General features: G+C 33.4%; 2 protein-coding genes and 1 non-coding gene across 4 annotated transcripts; 1 reads left to right on the top strand and 2 right to left on the bottom strand.

The window, feature by feature from the left end:
- Positions 1-5,123: 5,123 nt before the first annotated feature.
- LOC107916269 (alpha-galactosidase 3) lies at positions 5,124-11,075 on the top strand. Of its 2 annotated transcripts, XM_016845433.2 has the most exons (15): positions 5,124-5,520; positions 6,036-6,094; positions 6,555-6,611; positions 6,700-6,734; positions 6,975-7,078; positions 7,202-7,274; positions 7,436-7,494; positions 7,578-7,643; positions 7,728-7,811; positions 8,113-8,177; positions 8,267-8,349; positions 8,774-8,864; positions 9,048-9,106; positions 9,844-9,984; positions 10,693-11,075. In XM_016845433.2, exons 1-15 carry the CDS (start codon positions 5,291-5,293, stop codon positions 10,801-10,803), a joined length of 1,317 nt encoding a protein of 438 aa, XP_016700922.1. In that variant the 5' UTR covers positions 5,124-5,290; the 3' UTR covers positions 10,804-11,075. The 2 variants fall into 2 exon arrangements, with proteins under 2 accessions (XP_016700922.1, XP_016700923.1); XM_016845434.2 differs by lacking the exon at positions 7,728-7,811.
- A 2,043-nt stretch (positions 11,076-13,118) lies between these two features.
- Positions 13,119-15,811, bottom strand: LOC107916270 (40S ribosomal protein S26-3). The gene is made up of 5 exons (XM_016845435.2): positions 15,617-15,811; positions 15,420-15,512; positions 15,235-15,319; positions 15,013-15,146; positions 13,119-13,408 (listed from the first exon to the last, which is right to left on the bottom strand). The coding sequence occupies exons 1-5, from the start codon at positions 15,617-15,619 to the stop codon at positions 13,337-13,339; spliced, it is 387 nt and encodes a 128-aa protein (XP_016700924.1). The 5' UTR covers positions 15,620-15,811; the 3' UTR covers positions 13,119-13,336.
- On the bottom strand, positions 14,075-14,180 carry LOC121222941 (small nucleolar RNA snoR99). The gene has a single exon (XR_005920311.1). It is a non-coding gene; the product is annotated as a small nucleolar RNA snoR99 (small nucleolar RNA).
- Positions 15,812-17,781: the final 1,970 nt, after the last annotated feature.

Genomic DNA, 17,781 nt, shown 5'->3' on the forward strand with positions numbered 1-17,781 from the left:
TCAGTGGTAGACAAAGCAACTGTAGTTTGCAAAGTGGCTTTCCAACTGATTGCACAACCTCCGATTGTAAAGACATAACCTGTGAGAGATATTCTTCTATCAAGGTCTTTAGCAAAATTAGCATCAACATACCCAATTACTCCATCTCTAGTTTTTCCAAACTATAAGCAAACATCAGTAGTACCTCGTAAGTATCTTAAAATCCATTGAATTGCTTTCCAATGTTCTTTACCGGAATTCGTCATGTATCTGCTAACTACATTGACTGTATATGATAAATCTAGACGTGAACAAACCATAGTATACATTAGAGATCTCACTGCACTAGAGTATGGAACATGTGACATGTACTCAATCTCATTATCTGATTGTAGAGATAAAGTTGATGAAAGTCTGAAATGAGTTGCTAAAGGAGTACTAACAGGCTTAGCATTCTGCATATTGAATCTGCAAAGAACTTTCTCAATGTACATTTTTTGACTTAGGTACAATTTTTCTTGTTTTTCTATCTCTGAGAATCTCTATACCAAGTATCTTCTTTGCTGGTTCCAAATCTTTCATCTCAAATTCTTCGCTTAGTTGGGCTTTGACCTTTCTTATCTCTCCTTTATCATTCGCTGCTATCAACATGTTATCAATATAAAGGAGTAGATACACAAAAGAACCATCACTGTTTTTCTTAAAATAAACACAACTGTCAAAGCTACTTCTTTTAAAATCATGAGAAGTCATAAAGGAATCAAACCTCTTGTACCACTGTCTTGGTGACTGTTTCAAATTGTAAAGGGACTTTTTTAGCAAGCAAACATAGTCCTCTTTTTTGAGATTGTAAAACCCTCTGGTTGTTGTATATAAATATCCTCCTCAAGTTCTCCATACAAAATACAGTTTTTACATCTAACTGCTCAAGCTCCAAATCATGCATGACCACAATACCAAGCAAAGCTCGAATCGAACTATGCTTCACAACTAGGGAGAACACATCTGTGAAGTCCACTATTGGAATTTGACTGTAACCCTTTGCAACAAGCCTTGCTTTATATATGTTTTATTCAACTCTTAGAGTCCCCTCTTTCTTTTTAAACACCCATTTACAACGAACAACCTTTTTACCTTTAGGAAGTTTCACAAAATCTTATGTTTTGTTTTTGTGGAGTGATTCCATCTCCTTTTGCATAGCAAACATCCACTATTCTGAGTCTTCACAACTAACCGCCTTAGAATAATTAGATGGCTCTTAGTTTTCTTCTAAATCTTCAGCCATATTTAAAGCATAAGCAACTAGATCAACCTCGAGATACTTCTTTAGAGGTTTAATTTCTCTTCTAGTTATGTCTTTGGTGATAGAGTATTGTGGTGAAGAAGCAACTCTATTTTGAATTTCTGTACTAGCTTCAGGAGTCAACTCTGTTGTAGATTCTGGATTAATCTGATGTTCCACCTACTTTTTATTTTCTTTATTGGAAGTGCCTTTAAGAGATAAGTTAGGTAGCATAGCAGTTTCATAAAAAATAACATCTTTGCTAATCACAACTTTTCTATTTTTAGGACACCATAACTTATACCCTTTTACACCAGTTTTATAACCAAGAAAAACACATTTAATGGATCTCGGTTCCAATTTTCTATTATCAACATGAGCATACGCATGACACCTAAAGATCTTTAAATCAGAATAGTCAACAGGATTACCAGACCATACCTATTGTAGAGTCTTTTTCTCAATGGCAACGGATAGAGATCAGTTGATCAAAAAACATGCAGTAGAGGCTGCTTCGACCCAAAATGACTTTGGTAAGTTGGCATTTGACAATATACATCGAACCTTCTCCATGATCGTTCTGTTCATTCGTTCTACAACGCTGTTTTACTGTAGAGTATGACAAACTGTCAAGTGTCTCACGATCTATTCTAACTTGCACAGTTTATTAAACTCATCAGAACAGAACTCTAAGCCATTGTCTGTGCAGATGTATTTTATTTTCCCGTCTATTTTTCAATCATAGTTTTCCAAGACATAAATGTGGGAAACACATCACTTTTCTGCTTCAGGAAGAATGCCCAAACTTTTCTAGAAAAATCATCAATAAAAGTTAGCATATAATTAGCTCCACCTCTAGAAGACACTCTAGATGACCCTCACAGATCAGAATGAATATACTCTAACGTTCCCTTCGTGTTATGGATTTCTCTGGTGAATCAAACTCTCTTTTACTTCCCCAAAATGCAATGCTCACAGAACTTCAGTTTGCAAATTTCTTGCCCATCAAGAAATTCTCTTTTGCTCAATTCTGCCATGTCATTCTCACTCATATACCCTAGGTGCATATGCCAAAGTTTAGTAATATCATCATCTGACAAGGAAGAGGATGCTCCAGTTGCATCACTATTAATAGTAGAACCCTGTAAAACATATAACTTGGCAGTATCTCTCTGCCCTTTCATCACAAAGAGGGAACCTTTAGAAATATTCAAAACCCCACTTTCAGTTGTGTATTTGTACATTTTTGAATGAAGAGTACTCAACGAAATTAAATTTCTCTTCAATTTTGGAAGATGTCGTACGTCACTAAGTGTTCTGACAACTCCATCAAACATCTTAACTTTAATTGTTCTAACACATGCAATTTTACATGAAGCATTATTTTCCATCAAAATAACACATTCTGACACTGTTTCGTAAGTTGTAAACCAATTTCGATTGGGACTCATATGGAAGGTGCAACTCGAATCAAGAATCCACTCATCGCTCACTTTAGAATTGTTGACAGAAGCGACTAGAAGTTCACCATCGCTGTAGTCTTCTACAACATCAGTTTTACCGAAATTTTCTGGTTGTTTTCCATTTTGATTCGCAGCCTCCCTTTTGATCTTGTTCTATAACTTATAACACTTAGATTTAATGTGCCCTTTCTTCTTGTAGAAGTTACAAGTTTTACCTCTGTTTGAAGACTTCGATCTACCCTTAGATTTACCGTGAATATTTCGTTCCTATGTCCTTCCACGATCATCATCAGCATTCCGATCTTGTCTTTCAAGAACAATGATACCTTTTCCCTGAGAGTCGGTTTTAACCAGAAGATGCTTCATCTTATCATATGAGGTTAAAGAATCATAAACCTCATAAACCTCATCAATTGTGAGAGACTCGCGATTATATAAAATTGTGTCTTTAAAGGTTGTATAAGACGGGGGCAACGAACAAATTAGAATTAACCCTAGATCTTCCTTATCATACTGAACCTCCAAGACCTCCAAGTTTGAGAGAATTTCTTTAAACACTGTTAAGTGTTCATGTACAGATGCACCTTCCTCCAAACGGTGAGCATAAAGACGCTGCTTCATATGCAGCTTGCTAGTTAGAGTTTTCAACATACATATTTGTTCCAACCTCTTCCATAATCCAGCGGCGGTCTTCTCCTTCATCATATCCTACAAAATTTCGGTAGACAAATGCATATGTAACTGTGTTAATGCTTTTTGATCCTTGCGGTTCTTCTCTTCCTCCGTCAATGTTGAAAGCATCTTATCTACCTATAGCAGGGCTTTCTCTAGGCCTATCTGTGCAAGAACTGTCTGCATCTTTATCTGCCACAACGCAAATTTAGTGTTGCGATCTAACAGCAGAATTTCATACTTTAAAGACGCCATTATCGTGATTGAGATGAACAACCCGTAAGCTCGAATACCAACTTGTAAAAATAGAATGTCGGTAATGACTAGAGGTGATCATTGGTTGGGCTACTCGGCCCGGCCCGACGGCCCGCTCGAAAAATGAGAGGGTTCGGGTAAAAATATAGGCCAAAATATGAGTTTGGGCAAAAAAATAAGGCCCGTTTAGAAAACGGGCCGAGCCTCAGGTAAAACTTATATATTAAATATATATGTTTTTATTTTTAATCAAATATACTTTTGTTTTATTATTAATTTGTAGTTCTAATTTGTTTCAATTTTAATATAACGACTTTTTATTATATTTTTAATTTGTGTATTGTTTTAAGAATTGTTTGTCTTATTTTTATTTGTTTTTTGTTTTAATATTTGTTTTAAAATTTTTTATTTAATGAAATAAGCTAAAAAAATTTAATATTGGCCGGGCCGGGCCGGGCCGGGCTCAGGCTTAGCAATTTTCTTTTGGGCCGGGCTTGGACAAAATTTTTGGCCCTATTTCTAGGCCCGGCCCAAAATATGAGCATAAAAATTTATCCAAGCCCGGCCGAACCTGGCCTGACCCGGCCCATGATCACCTCTAGTAATGACAATATATCACAAAGAAAAGAGAAATAAAAATAAAGAACACAGATTTTTACGTGGAAACCCTTTTGGGAAAAAACCACGGGCAGAAGAGAAGAAAATTCACTATGTCGAATTCGAATAATTACAAACGGAGTAGGCTATGTTTATTTATAGGCTTGTAAAACCATATTCTAATAGGAGTGTAGTAAGATTGAAACACATTATTCTAATCAATATCAAATAGATAGAGTTTAATAAGGTTTTAAAAATCTTATTCTAAAATAAAATAAAAGAAGTATAGTTCTATAGGGATTTTATTTTTATTTTATTTTATCACTGTATTTTATTTAAATAAGGATTCGGGTCACTTAATTCTAACAATTTTGATTTGGTTAATTATTTTGAAAAAATTTTGATTCGATTAATGGTTAAATGATTAAAAAATTTAGTTGATTCAGTTAGTACTAGTTTGGTTCGGTTAACTGTTTGAACACATCTAAATATATCTGTATTTTCTTGAATATTTTAAAAAACATACATACCAGTGTTGTCTGATATAATAGCGACACAAGTAAATTATTTAAAAGAAAAAGAGAACTAATGATGGTCGAATGATTGGGAGGAAAGTGATGCCGATGCCGCCGTAAGTCAAACGGAAGTGACAAATGCTATTTTCGTATTTAATTTTTAACATATCCTATTTTCGTAATTATTTATTTTTTATATTATTTAAGACAATAAACTGAGGAGTAATCTAGAGAAAGGTAATAACTGACAAGAGTCTGAAACACGTGTCACCGCTCTCCTTCATGGAGCCTACACAAATTTCGTGGGTCCCATTTCCCTAAAGTATAATTCAATCCGACCACGCAACTCTTAATCAGACAATAATCTAAGGCTTACCTCTGACCTGAGTTATCGTGTTTGAACAATATGGATCAACAAAATCCATATATTTTATTCTTTTCCTTGCTTTGCTAAAGCTTATACGAAACTGATCAAGTTTAACCTCTAAATCAAATTACAGCAGAAGGTGAAGGAGAAACATATAGAAATGGGCATGGAGAACATGAAGAAGAAGAAGAGTGTTTACAGTGTTTTTATTGTGATGGTTCTTACACTACGGTTGATTGATGGTGGAATTGAAGGAAGACAAGTGGGTGTTTTAGAGAAACTTGAAAAACCCAGTTCTGGTTTCTCCAAATCCTACAATTCCATTTATGATACTTCAAAATATGGGATTTTTCAACTCAACAATGGCTTGGCTCTAACGCCTCAAATGGGGTATTGCTTTTCTCTCTTTATTTCTTTATCTTAATTTATCCCTCATCTATTAAGAACCCAGTTTGGATTTTGATTTTTCATGCACTAGGTCCTTGCTTTCTGCCGATTTACTTATATATATATAATTTTCTTCTGTTTTTTCTCCTGGATTATAGGGGTTGGATATGTGCTATATGTGTAATCATAAAAAATGAAGGGGGAAAAAGTATTTTTTTATTGTGAAAAAGCTAAAATTAAATTGTTCAGTGATGGAAAGTCTAGAAACAATGATAATTTTGGAGATATTGTTTTTAGGACTAAACTCAGTAAAGATTTGCAACTGGGACTTGATAAGCCAATATGGGGGAATATAGTGTTTTGCTTGAGATCTTAATTCAAAGGCTTTGATGTTAATGTATCAAGTGACACTGCTAATGTAATAATGCAACCGAACTCATTGTTTTTATCTTTTGGTATTAAAACTAATTGCATGTCAAAGGTAAATATGATGTTCTTTTAATACATGCTTTTTTCAGATGGAATAGCTGGAATTTCTTTGCTTGTAGTATCAGTGAAGATCTTATTAAGGAAACAGGTATTGGTTCTTTACCCGATTTTAGTTGCTCTCATGGTTCATTGGCCTTTTCTTATATGTGGTATTGATCAATTTTGCCTAGATTGCTCATAAATACACATAAACTACCCACATTCTTTCCCTGTTAATCTCATGAATTATCACGTGACATATTGATTCTTTTGTTAATATTATGTTCTGCTAAGCCAAACTCATTAACACATATTCGTATGAAACGTAGAGGAATACTTGATAAGCAGTAGGTATACTGGATTCATTTCTAAAGAATTGAATTGGGATATATATCATTCCATTGCCACTTCAAAAAATCTAATGATGGTGATATCCTTCAAATACAATGTCATATTAATTGACATATTGAAACATTGTTCCGATACCATTTGAGTTTTGGTTTATTGTTTTTTCTTCTTTCTTGGTTGAAATTCATTTGAAATACTGACCTTGTTTCTACTATGAACAGCCGATGCACTTGTCTCAACTGGCTTGGCTGATTTAGGCTATGTCTATGTTAATATAGGTATTCTTCTGTGTTATTGTCTTATTTAACATAGTTACCCTAACTTATATTGTCTTATATGAGGCTTACTTATTTTCATTGGATGCAGATGATTGCTGGTCTGCTGCCACTCGAAATTTGAAGGTTAGATAATCTTATTGCTTTTAAAAAAGAATTATGACTCTTGCTATTTGCATTCTATAAACCTTGATCTATCGTAAATGTCGTTTCTAGTTCAATTAATGGAATAATATTATGAGCTTCTTAGTTTACTACCCTCATAAAACTTGTCCATGTCAAATATGTGTTCTAGTACTATATCAAGGTCTATTGCTTGAATGTACGAGGATCGCCTAAATTTTACGGCTTTGCTTCATCATGCAGGGTCAGTTGGTCCCAGATCCAAAAACTTTTCCATCTGGAATCAAAGCTCTTTCTGATTATGTACATGGGAAAGGCCTCAAGCTCGGTATTTATGGTGATGCTGGGTAGGATGGACTTCCAATACCTGCGCAGAATCTCTGAAGTTAGATTCACAATGAAAATGTTACTTAATTTTGCATCTCTGTTAAATTCTGGATTTTCCTCACTAACTCAACTCAATGTTGTAGGGCATTTACGTGTCAAGTTCGACCCGGATCACTCTTCCATGAAACTGGTGATGCACAGCTGTTTGCTGATTGGGTTAGTTGGAAACCATAATTCAATTGTCTACTATTCTATTTTTTCATAATATTAGAAGTTTGATACCAGTAGGCTTCTATAATTCAAAGTACTAATAAAATGGACTCTGAAAACAAATGACAGAAAAATGTCTATTTGATACTTTTTTTTTTTGTTACCAGGGTGTAGATTATTTGAAGTATGATAACTGTTTCAACTTGGGTATTGACCCTAAAAAAAGGTTACATCTCCTCTTCATTTTTGTTACTCAAAGAATCATTATTTCTTTGGTTCAATTCATTGGATTTGGTACCATAATTTCAGATATCCTCCAATGCGTGACGCTCTAAATGCAACTGGGAGAACAATTTTCTATTCTATTTGTGAATGGTAATTGAAATTCCATTATCTATTTGCATTATTTTCATGCACAATTTGGCACAACCTTGGGATCAACCATGGCTTCATTGACAGGGGGGTTGAAGACCCAGCCTTATGGGCTCGTGGAGTCGGAAATAGCTGGCGTACAACAGATGACATTAATGATACATGGGCAAGGTTAGAATTCTTGAATAAGAAGTGCTTGAGTAGTGTAGTGAGTTACTTTTTTATGCATCACTGTTAAACATGCTGAAATTATAGTACGGTTAGCTTGCTCCTTTAGTTTCTCCCCCTTAATCATCACCACTTGGGAAAGCACGACAAACTGAACTGGTTTTCTTGTACCTTGTAAGAAATGTAAGAAATGTAAGAAATGAAACATGATTTTCTGTCTAGTTCATGGAGAAAAAGAAAAAGTTCTGCTGATACTGATTTCTTACATTGATTGATATACCTTCTTTTTCTGCTTGTTGGTTAGCATGACTACAATAGCTGATATAAATGACAAATGGGCTTCCCGTGCTGGACCTGGAGGATGGAATGGTAAAAATGTCTTTTTTTCGCATAGAGATGTTAAAATTCTTGTGCAAAGCTGCGGTTATTGAACTCTCCATGTAATCCTTTTTGACTAGATCCTGATATGCTGGAAGTTGGAAATGGAGGCATGACTTATCAGGAATACCGTGCTCATTTTAGCATTTGGGCTTTGATGAAGGTCTTTTCTTTTTCTTTTTTAATCTTATTCCTTATTTAAATGTTGTATGTCCCAAACAAGTTATTTGTTTTATCCCCATCCCAACTTGTTATTTTTAGTTCATTTTTATTATTAATTTCATTGATTCTGGAATTGAGAAACCAATCTTACATAGCTGGTTCCTGGTGAACTGCTGTTTCCATGAGCTTGCTCTGCCAAGTTTTGACACCAATGTTTTAATTGCCACGCACCTGGATTATTGGTTGAGTCCTTATCTGCTTTTTAATTTGTTGTGTCCTGTGAGGATACTTTTTATTTCTTTACTTTTGAGAACTTTTCTTCCATTTACTTTTGCTTAATTAGCACTGACCATATCTGTATATCTGCTACATTATGTCCTTTTGAATCCTTCAGTTGGCTTAAAATTTTGTTGTTGATGGTGCAGGCCCCTCTTTTAATTGGTTGTGATGTAAGAAACATGACTGCTGAAACCCTTGAAATTTTAAGCAATAAGGAGGTCATTTCTGTAAACCAAGGTGAATTTCTTTATTTTTACTTTTTGCCCTTCATCCCTTCGTCCCTGTCTGCAGCCAAGTCAGGCTTTCTTATGCTTCTTGTATTAAAAGAAATTTGTGTTGTCTGTTATTCTTTATAATTCCATGGATTTCAATTCATATTTTCGGGCTACTAAGTAGACAGGATATTATTTCTTTTTGCAGACTCACTAGGTGTCCAGGGAAGGAAAGTTTATGTTTCTGGAGAAGCTAACTGCCTTCAGGTGATCTTTAAGCTTGCTTAAGTTGGTACACTAATGCTACGTTTGGTTGGAGTATCATTTTTTATGCATGTTTTAGTATATGAGTTAGCAATAAATTAATTCAATTGATAAGTTTAACCATTCCCATGCCTTATTTTTAGCTAAGAAAAGGGAAAATTTTTGTTTATTTTGAAGAGATCTCATTTTTTACAAGAGCTTCTACTCATCTTTCTAATTTCAAGTTTAAAATTGTACTAATTATTCTATATTTTATGTCTAACTATTGTAATACAATGTAATAAATAAGCTTTTTCCTCACATTATTACATGAGTAACCCAATGATTCTTAAGTGTGATAACTTCTGCGAATATTTTCCTTGACAAAGTTAACAAATTGGTAGAGAAGAATGGCCTCTAATACCACCCTTAAATGTGGCTTTAGTTAGTAGTAAGCTTAACTATCAATGTTGCAGCTGGGTCTCAGGAAAGGCTTATGTATGCCTGCTTTTTGCTGGCCAAAGCAGTGCAAGAGAATATATAAAAATAAAAGGAAAGACTCAATTGTAAGAGTATCGAGCAGCTAAATGTTGTTTTAGCTGTGAAAGCTGTGTATGAGAACTTTCCTGTATGACAAAGTATTTCATACTCGGTTACGACAGGAGCTGTCAACCATATGGTGCAACACATTGTTTTAAGTTTGCGCTATGCTATAACGGATAGATCATCTCTTAAATTTTATTTGTGATTATGTTTTGCAGGTTTGGGCAGGACCTTTGTCTGGCAATCGCTTAGTCGTAGCTTTCTGGAATAGATGTTCGAAAGCTGCAACTATAACAGCTAGGTGGGAGGTACTCGGTCTTGAATCTAGCACCCATGTCTCAATAAGAGATTTGTGGCAGGTGAGCAAACTTACTTTTCAGCTGGTGTTTTGGTTGAAGGAATTGAAACTCAGATTAACCTTTTGTGTTAGACGTAGAAGTTACCAAAAAATCTATCAGGTTTATAAAACTGCCTCCAACAGTCCAAACACCCTCCCTCCGTTCATTACAAACACCTTAATTCCTTCTAATGCCTGTTGATTCTTTTTGTCTTTTTTGTTCCCAAGTTTCTTTCTTTTTTCTGAAAATAGTCAATAACTGTCAGTTGGAAACAACACAGTGTAGCATCATCCTATATCGTCCCAGGATTCCTCAAGCTACTTAGGCTGTTGGAGAGCCAGGATGGCTTAAGTGTCTGTTTTGGTGTTGAGTAACCAGAATCATGTGTATTTTCTTACATAAAGTACATGCAAAGTATAACTAGATAATCAACAAGGCACACATATTCCTTACTCTCACCCTAATGAAGCTTTGCTTGGGTTTCCCAAACATCGATAGATATTCGACTTATGCAAGTAACCTGTCGAACTGTGGGAGGGGGTATGTTGATATTAAATTGCTCAAACTTCACCAAACTGGAAACCTGTTCAAGTTTATCGAACATTCAATCCATTGCAGTAGGAAATTTTAGTCATACCAACTACAATTCGTTCTGTTTTGCTCATACATTTCCTTGACTGAAATTCTTTAGTTTCCAACTACCTGCTTACTTATCTTTATCACTTGCAGCACAAAGAGGTCAAGGAAAATGCAGTGGCATCATTTGGTGCTAAAGTTGATTCGCATGACTGTCATATGTACATTTTCACTCCCAAGACAGTGGCTCACTCAGAAAGTTAGGTTGTTGCTCATAATGGTATCCCTTTTGTGGTTTCTCTTTGTTATTACCGAGAAATCTGATACTACTTAAAATTACTGCTGCTTGAACTGTTGTAAATGGTGTCTACAAGGAGTCGTTTGATACTTGTGAATCATACCAGATGTGGGATTGCATAAAAAAACACTGTTATTATCTGGTGGTCTTTTACAAGTGGTTAATGTTGTTTTTGTGATGATTATTTATAAATATTTGATGGAGCTAATTAGTAATAAAAATTTCGTTTGTAGTCGAACAGTTTGGTTCACTTAAGCATTCTTGGAAAAATGAAGATGGGGTTTGTGTTTTGAGGCAGCATTGATCTTTGTCCTGACCCGAGTAAATGAATGTATATATAGGTTTATTTATGGGTGATTCTTAGTGCCACGCCTGATTTCAATTGCCTTTCAGTCACACCACTAAATTTTGGTTCCCTGAAAAGCTTCTAAGCCTGCACTGAAAGAATGTGTACGTGTACGGAGTTCAGAGTGCTACAGGAACTGATAGCGATGCATGTATGAGATCGTATCTGTTACTCTGTACACCAATATGTACATCATGGCATTCTTTTATAATGATGGTTTACTGTCTTTGTAAGAACATCCTGCTAAGTTGTGGCAATTGTTTGTACGAGCACAAGTGATTCAAGTACAATCTACCTTAACCCTTATGTAATTACGGCTTCACTCTAGTGCTCAGATTGAATCATGGAAATTTTAATTTTGGCTGAGCAATGGTGCAGGGACTGGTTCTGAAACGGAATTTGGAAGAACGGAATTTGGAAGAAAGAGAGCCGGGATTACTGCCTTCCGGATTTATCAACTTCGATGACATCCCTCACAAGGGTCTTTTCCACCCAAACATGTTAGAAGTATGTGAACTGCTTCTAAATCAAGCGGCTATTTTACTGTCTAATCCAAAAAAAATTAATATTTATAAAAATGATTCACCAAATTACCTGAAATAAATAATAAAATTGGGTTACGGAAGACGGCCGGCACCACTATTTTTTCTATTAAAAAATAATTTTTGGAGTTTTATACACTAAATGGCCGGCACTCATATATTTTAAAAAAAAAAATTTTGGGTGCTGGCACACTAATGGCCAGCACCCCTCTATCTGATTAAAAAAATATTTTTTTGGGGTGTGGTGTCGGCCAACAAATGACTAAGATCACCCAACAAAAGAGATTGGGGATGTTGCAACATAACCCCTCGTTGTTTTCTCATCTTTTTTATTTCCTAAGTTTAATTACATATTTTATATTTTAAAATAATATTGAAATACTTATCATATTTTTTTAATTATTATTGCATCACTTATATTATTATTAAATTTAAAAATTAATTTAAAATAACGTGTTAATATTATCATATTTGAATTTTCATGATTTTTTTTAAATTTTTGTTTTTATTTCGTTAAATGTAACTTTATTGTTGTTAAATTCAAGTATAAATAAAAAATTAAGCCTAAAAATTATATTGATTTTTAAATGTAATGATAATCTTTTGGAGGTGGTTTTGATAAAAAGTTGTTAAAGTTATTTTATTTTAATATATTATTTAAGAACTTCAAATGAAAGTATTTTAAAACTATTTATTAATTTTAATATTAAATTTTATAATTGTAAAAATATATTAAAATGCACAATTAATATGCACAATTAAATTATATTTTTTTATAAAATTAGAATATGTTTCATTGCTAAATTATTATTTTTTTATTTTAAAAGATAAAGAGTAATATATTTATAAAATATGTAATTCGATATATTTTAAATTAATAATAATGTGAGTGATGCAATAATAATTAAAAACATAATAAATAGTTCAATATTGTTTTAAAATATAATATATATAATTAAACTTGGGAAATAAAAAAGATGAGAAACAAATAGGGATTATGTTGCAATATTCTTATTATCTTTTCTTTAAGTGATTTTGGCAATTTGTTGACTAGCACTACACCCAAAAAAATTATTTTGGTTGACTAGCACTACACTCAAAAATATTATTTTTTAATCAGATAAAAAGATATCAACCAAACACTCAAATTTTTTTTTTAAAATTTTAGCAAAAATTATTTTTTTAATAAAAAAATAATAATGCTGACCATCTAGTTCCATAACCTAATTTTACTGTTGGCAAATATTTTTAAATCAGAATTATTTTTGTAAATATTATTTTTTGGGGGTCAAATGGGTAAAATAGCCGAATCAAGCTCTTTGCTTTCCAACTATGATTCATCATCAGCCCAGACTAATGGAAAAACAAGTTTTATGTAAAATAATGAGCAATATGTCTCAAAGATGTGAAGATTATTTTGACTAAAATAAGCAACTAAATAGAAATTATGAGATTCCAACCAGTATTCTCAACCATTCATAGCTTGTCAAATGCGATCAAACTTTTAACTAATCAAAAACCTTCCTACACAAATCCAACTTTTCTCAAAATTAAAGCAGCCCCATTCAAAGCAAATACAAAAATAGAAATTTATCTTTAACTTTGGGGGCCTTAAGGACGGGCAGGAACGGCAACACCTGGACGAGGAGCTTGACCAGGCTGACCAGGCTTTGGCATATCATCCTGAACGAATAAATCACATACATAAATAATGAAGCTTCTGAATGTAGCAAAAATGGAAGAAATATGAAAACAAGACAATAAAACACAGAATAGGTAGAGTTATCACAGATGCAAGCCTCTGATAAATATGAAGGCGCTATACAGTAGAGTTTATGAGTTCATTGCTATAACAAAAAAGAAAAACAAAGCAATTGCACATATATTTCCACAACCAAACACTGCAATTGTCAACAATAGATAGCGTACTTTCCAAGCACATTTGTCTAAGTACAAAAGCTTATTTTTTCCTTCTTGTTGAGATAAAAAATCTTCTGTAACAAAGTACGCATTATTTAGACTTAACAAAGAACCCCTACACCTACAGATACCACCTATATAAGAAACCTTTTTCTATACTATAGTGATCAGCTTACAACTGTAAAATGGTACATGACAGTGAATTAGATGATGTTAGATATATGAGGGACCACTGGACCCGTTCATTTTTAAAACACTTAAAAGATTTCATCTCGAGGGGCAGATGGGTCCCTAAAGAAATGCCAAGCATCACAAGAAAGATTCTGAGTGATCACAATCTGATAAGTAGAGGGATTCTAGGTTTCAGGAATAGCGAAATTCTATCATCCCTCTGGATGACCTCCACAAAACATTTAATTGGGTTCCTAGCAATATACCATCCATCCCATAATGATGGATAAGCCACCAAAAAGGCCACTGACTAAGTGGTTTAGATGGTTATTGACTACGAGGGACTTGTTCATCCCTAAAGCACTTAAAAATTCTGCAGAAGGAACAAACATAAGTCCCTAAAGACTTGCATCATAAATAGTAGAGAGAATCATTTTAATGATGGTCACGGATCAATCAGCAAAATGTAGCCAAAATTCCACCAGTCCAATGGAGGACTTCTGCATCTAGGTTCCTAGGAATATTCCATCCCAATATGATCAATAAGCCACCAAAAAAGGCCACTAAGTGGTTTAGATACGTGGGACTTGTCCAACCCTAAAGCACTTAAAGGTTCTGCAGAAGGGACAGACGTAAGTCCCTAAAGACTTGCATTATACATAATACAGGGAATCATTTAATGATGGTTATATATCACAATCAACAAAAATGTTGCCAAAATTCTATCAATCAGCTCCGTATGAATTCTGTATATAAGAGCTAGTTATATTAGATTCAAGGAATTTTGCATCCCAAAATGATCATAAACCAATCACTAAGGCATTGAAAGGTGATCCAGACATCTATTGAAAAATTCTGCTCAAGCAGAAGACTAGCAGCCATTAAAGAAATTTCCAAAAATACCCTTCAGTTATTCTTTATAAGATAATTAAAAAAAGAACCACCCTAGGGATGGTCATAGGTCACAAACCCTATGGAGGAGTTCAATAGCTAAAATTCTATTAACAGCACCCCCACTCTATGGCAAAAATAAAATAACCTTAAAATCTAAAGAATTTCATCTTAATTAGCCATGTAATAAAAGGAAATGATAAGCAATCCAACATGGCAAGAAGAACAGCATTTCATTCACAATACAATACATGGATAGTTGACAGTGAAAAGCATCTCTAATCATGGGTTACAAAAAGATATACCCTGCGCCTGATGAAGCGTTGAGGTGGATCACGGTTCCTCCTGTCAGTGCGAGACCGGACCCTCACAACGTGGGAGTGGATAGCACATGAAACACAGTATTGCATCTTCACATAAAGCTTAGGCAGAGTGTAGGCTACATCCAATTAATCAAACAATAAATCCAAATGTATGTACTAGAATGAGAAAATTAGCATATAATTAGGAAATCAAATGATAATTACTGTCATAGACGCAAGCTTCCTGGACATCCCTCACAGCAGCTTGCTCCACAATGTTCCTCACAAGAAACCTTTTGATCGACTTATCCTTAAATAATTCCAAAGAAACAAAAAACAAATGAAAATTAAAATCCTTCAGAGAAAAAAAAAACCTCAAAGAACCAGATGGGAATACAAATGTAAAGTACCTTAGGGCAGCATTTGCCACAGTTAGAGCAGCGGATGAACTTCACGTGGCCACGGCCATGTTTGTTGCGGCCACCATTCCTACGCTTGAAAGTCTACAAAAAGAAATAATCAATCCAGTGTGATCAAAATTGTGAGCAACATTTAAGTTTTGATAAATACCCAGATGTGGAAATAGAGATGAAATGAACATTCGGACCATGATTTGAGGATAAAGTGTAGATGTTGAGGCTCTCTGCTTCTGCCGCCGAGTGACGAGGGTTCACTGAGAGGAAGATTGGGTCTTATAGAAGACAATGTTTCTTTTATACTTGGCTCTGTGTCACTGAAACCCTAGAAATTTCATCATTTACACACTTCCTACTTTTTTGTTTAGGTTTTATTAAATAAGGTTAAATTCTGATTTTAGTCCCTCTAGTATACTTAACTTGAGATTTAATCCCTGTATTATTTTTGGTACAATGATAATTTGAACCTAGATTATTCCTAGAGTAGCACAACTTAGGTTCTTAATCCTTTTATTTTAACTTGCATAATTTAATCCTTTTAATATTTCGTTTTTTTAGTTTAGATCACCAATACTGTTAAAAAAATGTTAAATGACTAATGTGAATTAGAAAAAAGTGTAAACTAAATCCAAGGCCATTAAAATATTAGAAAGTTTACGTTTTAACCATTCAACTTCAGAAAGTTTCAAAATGGTCATTAAATTATTCAAAAGTTTTCATTTAAGTCACTGTATTATTAAAATCGTTATTGTATGGCCTTCTCAGTTCATACTGCTTGTACTAATCGAAAATTCTTCTTCCTTATCTTTTATAGTGCTTTTTTTTATGGCACAACTTTGAACATCACGAATCTGTGAACTAAAATCCAAACAATTTTCTTATCTATCTCGGACACTGATCGTTAGATCGACTTGAATCTAAAGTATGTTTTTCTACAAACCGATGAGTACTGATTCACCGTACCGATCAACGAATCATTACTAGAGCTCACTAGCTAGACTTAAATAAATAAAAAATCTTAATCCCCCATTGATTTAAATAAAAAATTTTGAATAGTTCAATAATTTAAACAAAAATTTTCAAATCATTCAATGACCATTTTATAATTTTTTAAAGTTAAATGACCAAAATATAAATTAACTAATAATTTAATGATTTTAAATGTAATTTACTCATAAAAAAAAGTAAACCAAGATATCATATCATTTGAAATGTGAAATTATGATTATCAAAATATTTTTTTAAAGAAATATTGGAATAGTTGTTTTCCATTAACCATATTAAAAAAACCAACCTAGTCTTGTGAATTGGACATTTTTTTTTAAATTTTAGTCCTATCATGTTTTGCGCCGAGTTAATTATTTGTTTGTATCAAAAATTTAAAGATTAAAGCTGGATTTTCATAATTGAATCGGTGGTTGAACTAGTAGACTATTGATTATATGATTCGATTAAATAAATTATTAAAAGATTATCTGTCCATACAAATTCACAAGTCAACCGGTTTGATACCTTTCTCCAGATCAGTACCCCAACCATTTTGATCTGGTTCAAAGAACCATGACTCTAAGTTTCTATACAATTTGTACATTTGGAATTTAGTCTTCCTACTTTTATTTTCAAGAATTTAATTCCTTTTTTGGATTTAAAAATCCGCTTTCATATTATATATAACCACATAACATTTTAATTGAAAAGTTAACAACATTAACTATTTGAACTAGTTAATAATATTATAAAAATATAGAGAGCAAATTATATTAAAAATAAAAGTATAAGGATTAAATTTTAAATTTAAACATATTAGAGAGATTAAAATTGCAAATTATCTATTTTTTATAAAAATACAAAAAAGAAAAGAGTATAGTGGGGTTTTTTTTACATAAATAATACAAAATAAATAAATACCAGAATAGGATAAGGGGATTAATATTCACGAAACTAGCCAAAATCAACAGTGCATACCTGGTGCCACCTGACCAATCGGCGGCACTATTTAAAACTAAAAATACGAGTTTTTTTACAATATACGAGTAAAAGACGAAAAAAAATATTTTTTATTGGTGTTGCCTATGTGTCAAGCGGCACCCTATTATTTTTTAATAAAATATAAATTTTTTAAGTTGAAAAAAATCTGATATGATAAAATTTATCGAGTATAGGAACTCGGGCCTATATCTTTTTGAACCGATGTGGCTCCACCTCATACCCTAAACCATTACAACATGTTACGTGTCGTTTGGAAAACTCTAAACATATGGAAAAAATGAGACAGATAATTACCCATCTTCACAACTTGTCTTCGCCAATCCACATTTCTGAATTCCTTGTGGAAGTTCACCGTAATGTACCTAAT

The sequence above is a fragment of the Gossypium hirsutum genome, chromosome D10, assembly GCF_007990345.1.
Source record: "Gossypium hirsutum isolate 1008001.06 chromosome D10, Gossypium_hirsutum_v2.1, whole genome shotgun sequence".
NCBI lineage: Eukaryota > Viridiplantae > Streptophyta > Magnoliopsida > Malvales > Malvaceae > Gossypium > Gossypium hirsutum.

What these genes read in the sequence shown, in the direction of transcription:
- LOC107916269 (XM_016845433.2), top strand. Translation starts at nt 5,291, where the DNA reads ATGGGCATGGAGAACATGAAGAAGAAGAAGAGTGTTTACAGTGTTTTT. An exon ending in GCTCTAACGCCTCAAATGGG is followed by an intron (nt 5,521 to 6,035) that starts GTATTGCTTTTC and finishes TGCTTTTTTCAG; the next exon opens with ATGGAATAGCTGGAATTTCT. An exon ending in TGGACCTGGAGGATGGAATG is followed by an intron (nt 8,178 to 8,266) that starts GTAAAAATGTCT and finishes CTTTTTGACTAG; the next exon opens with ATCCTGATATGCTGGAAGTT.
- LOC107916270 (XM_016845435.2), bottom strand. An exon ending in GTGGCAAATGCTGCCCTAAG is followed by an intron (nt 15,320 to 15,419) that starts GTACTTTACATT and finishes GAATTATTTAAG; the next exon opens with GATAAGTCGATCAAAAGGTT. An exon ending in GGAAGCTTGCGTCTATGACA is followed by an intron (nt 15,147 to 15,234) that starts GTAATTATCATT and finishes AATTGGATGTAG; the next exon opens with CCTACACTCTGCCTAAGCTT.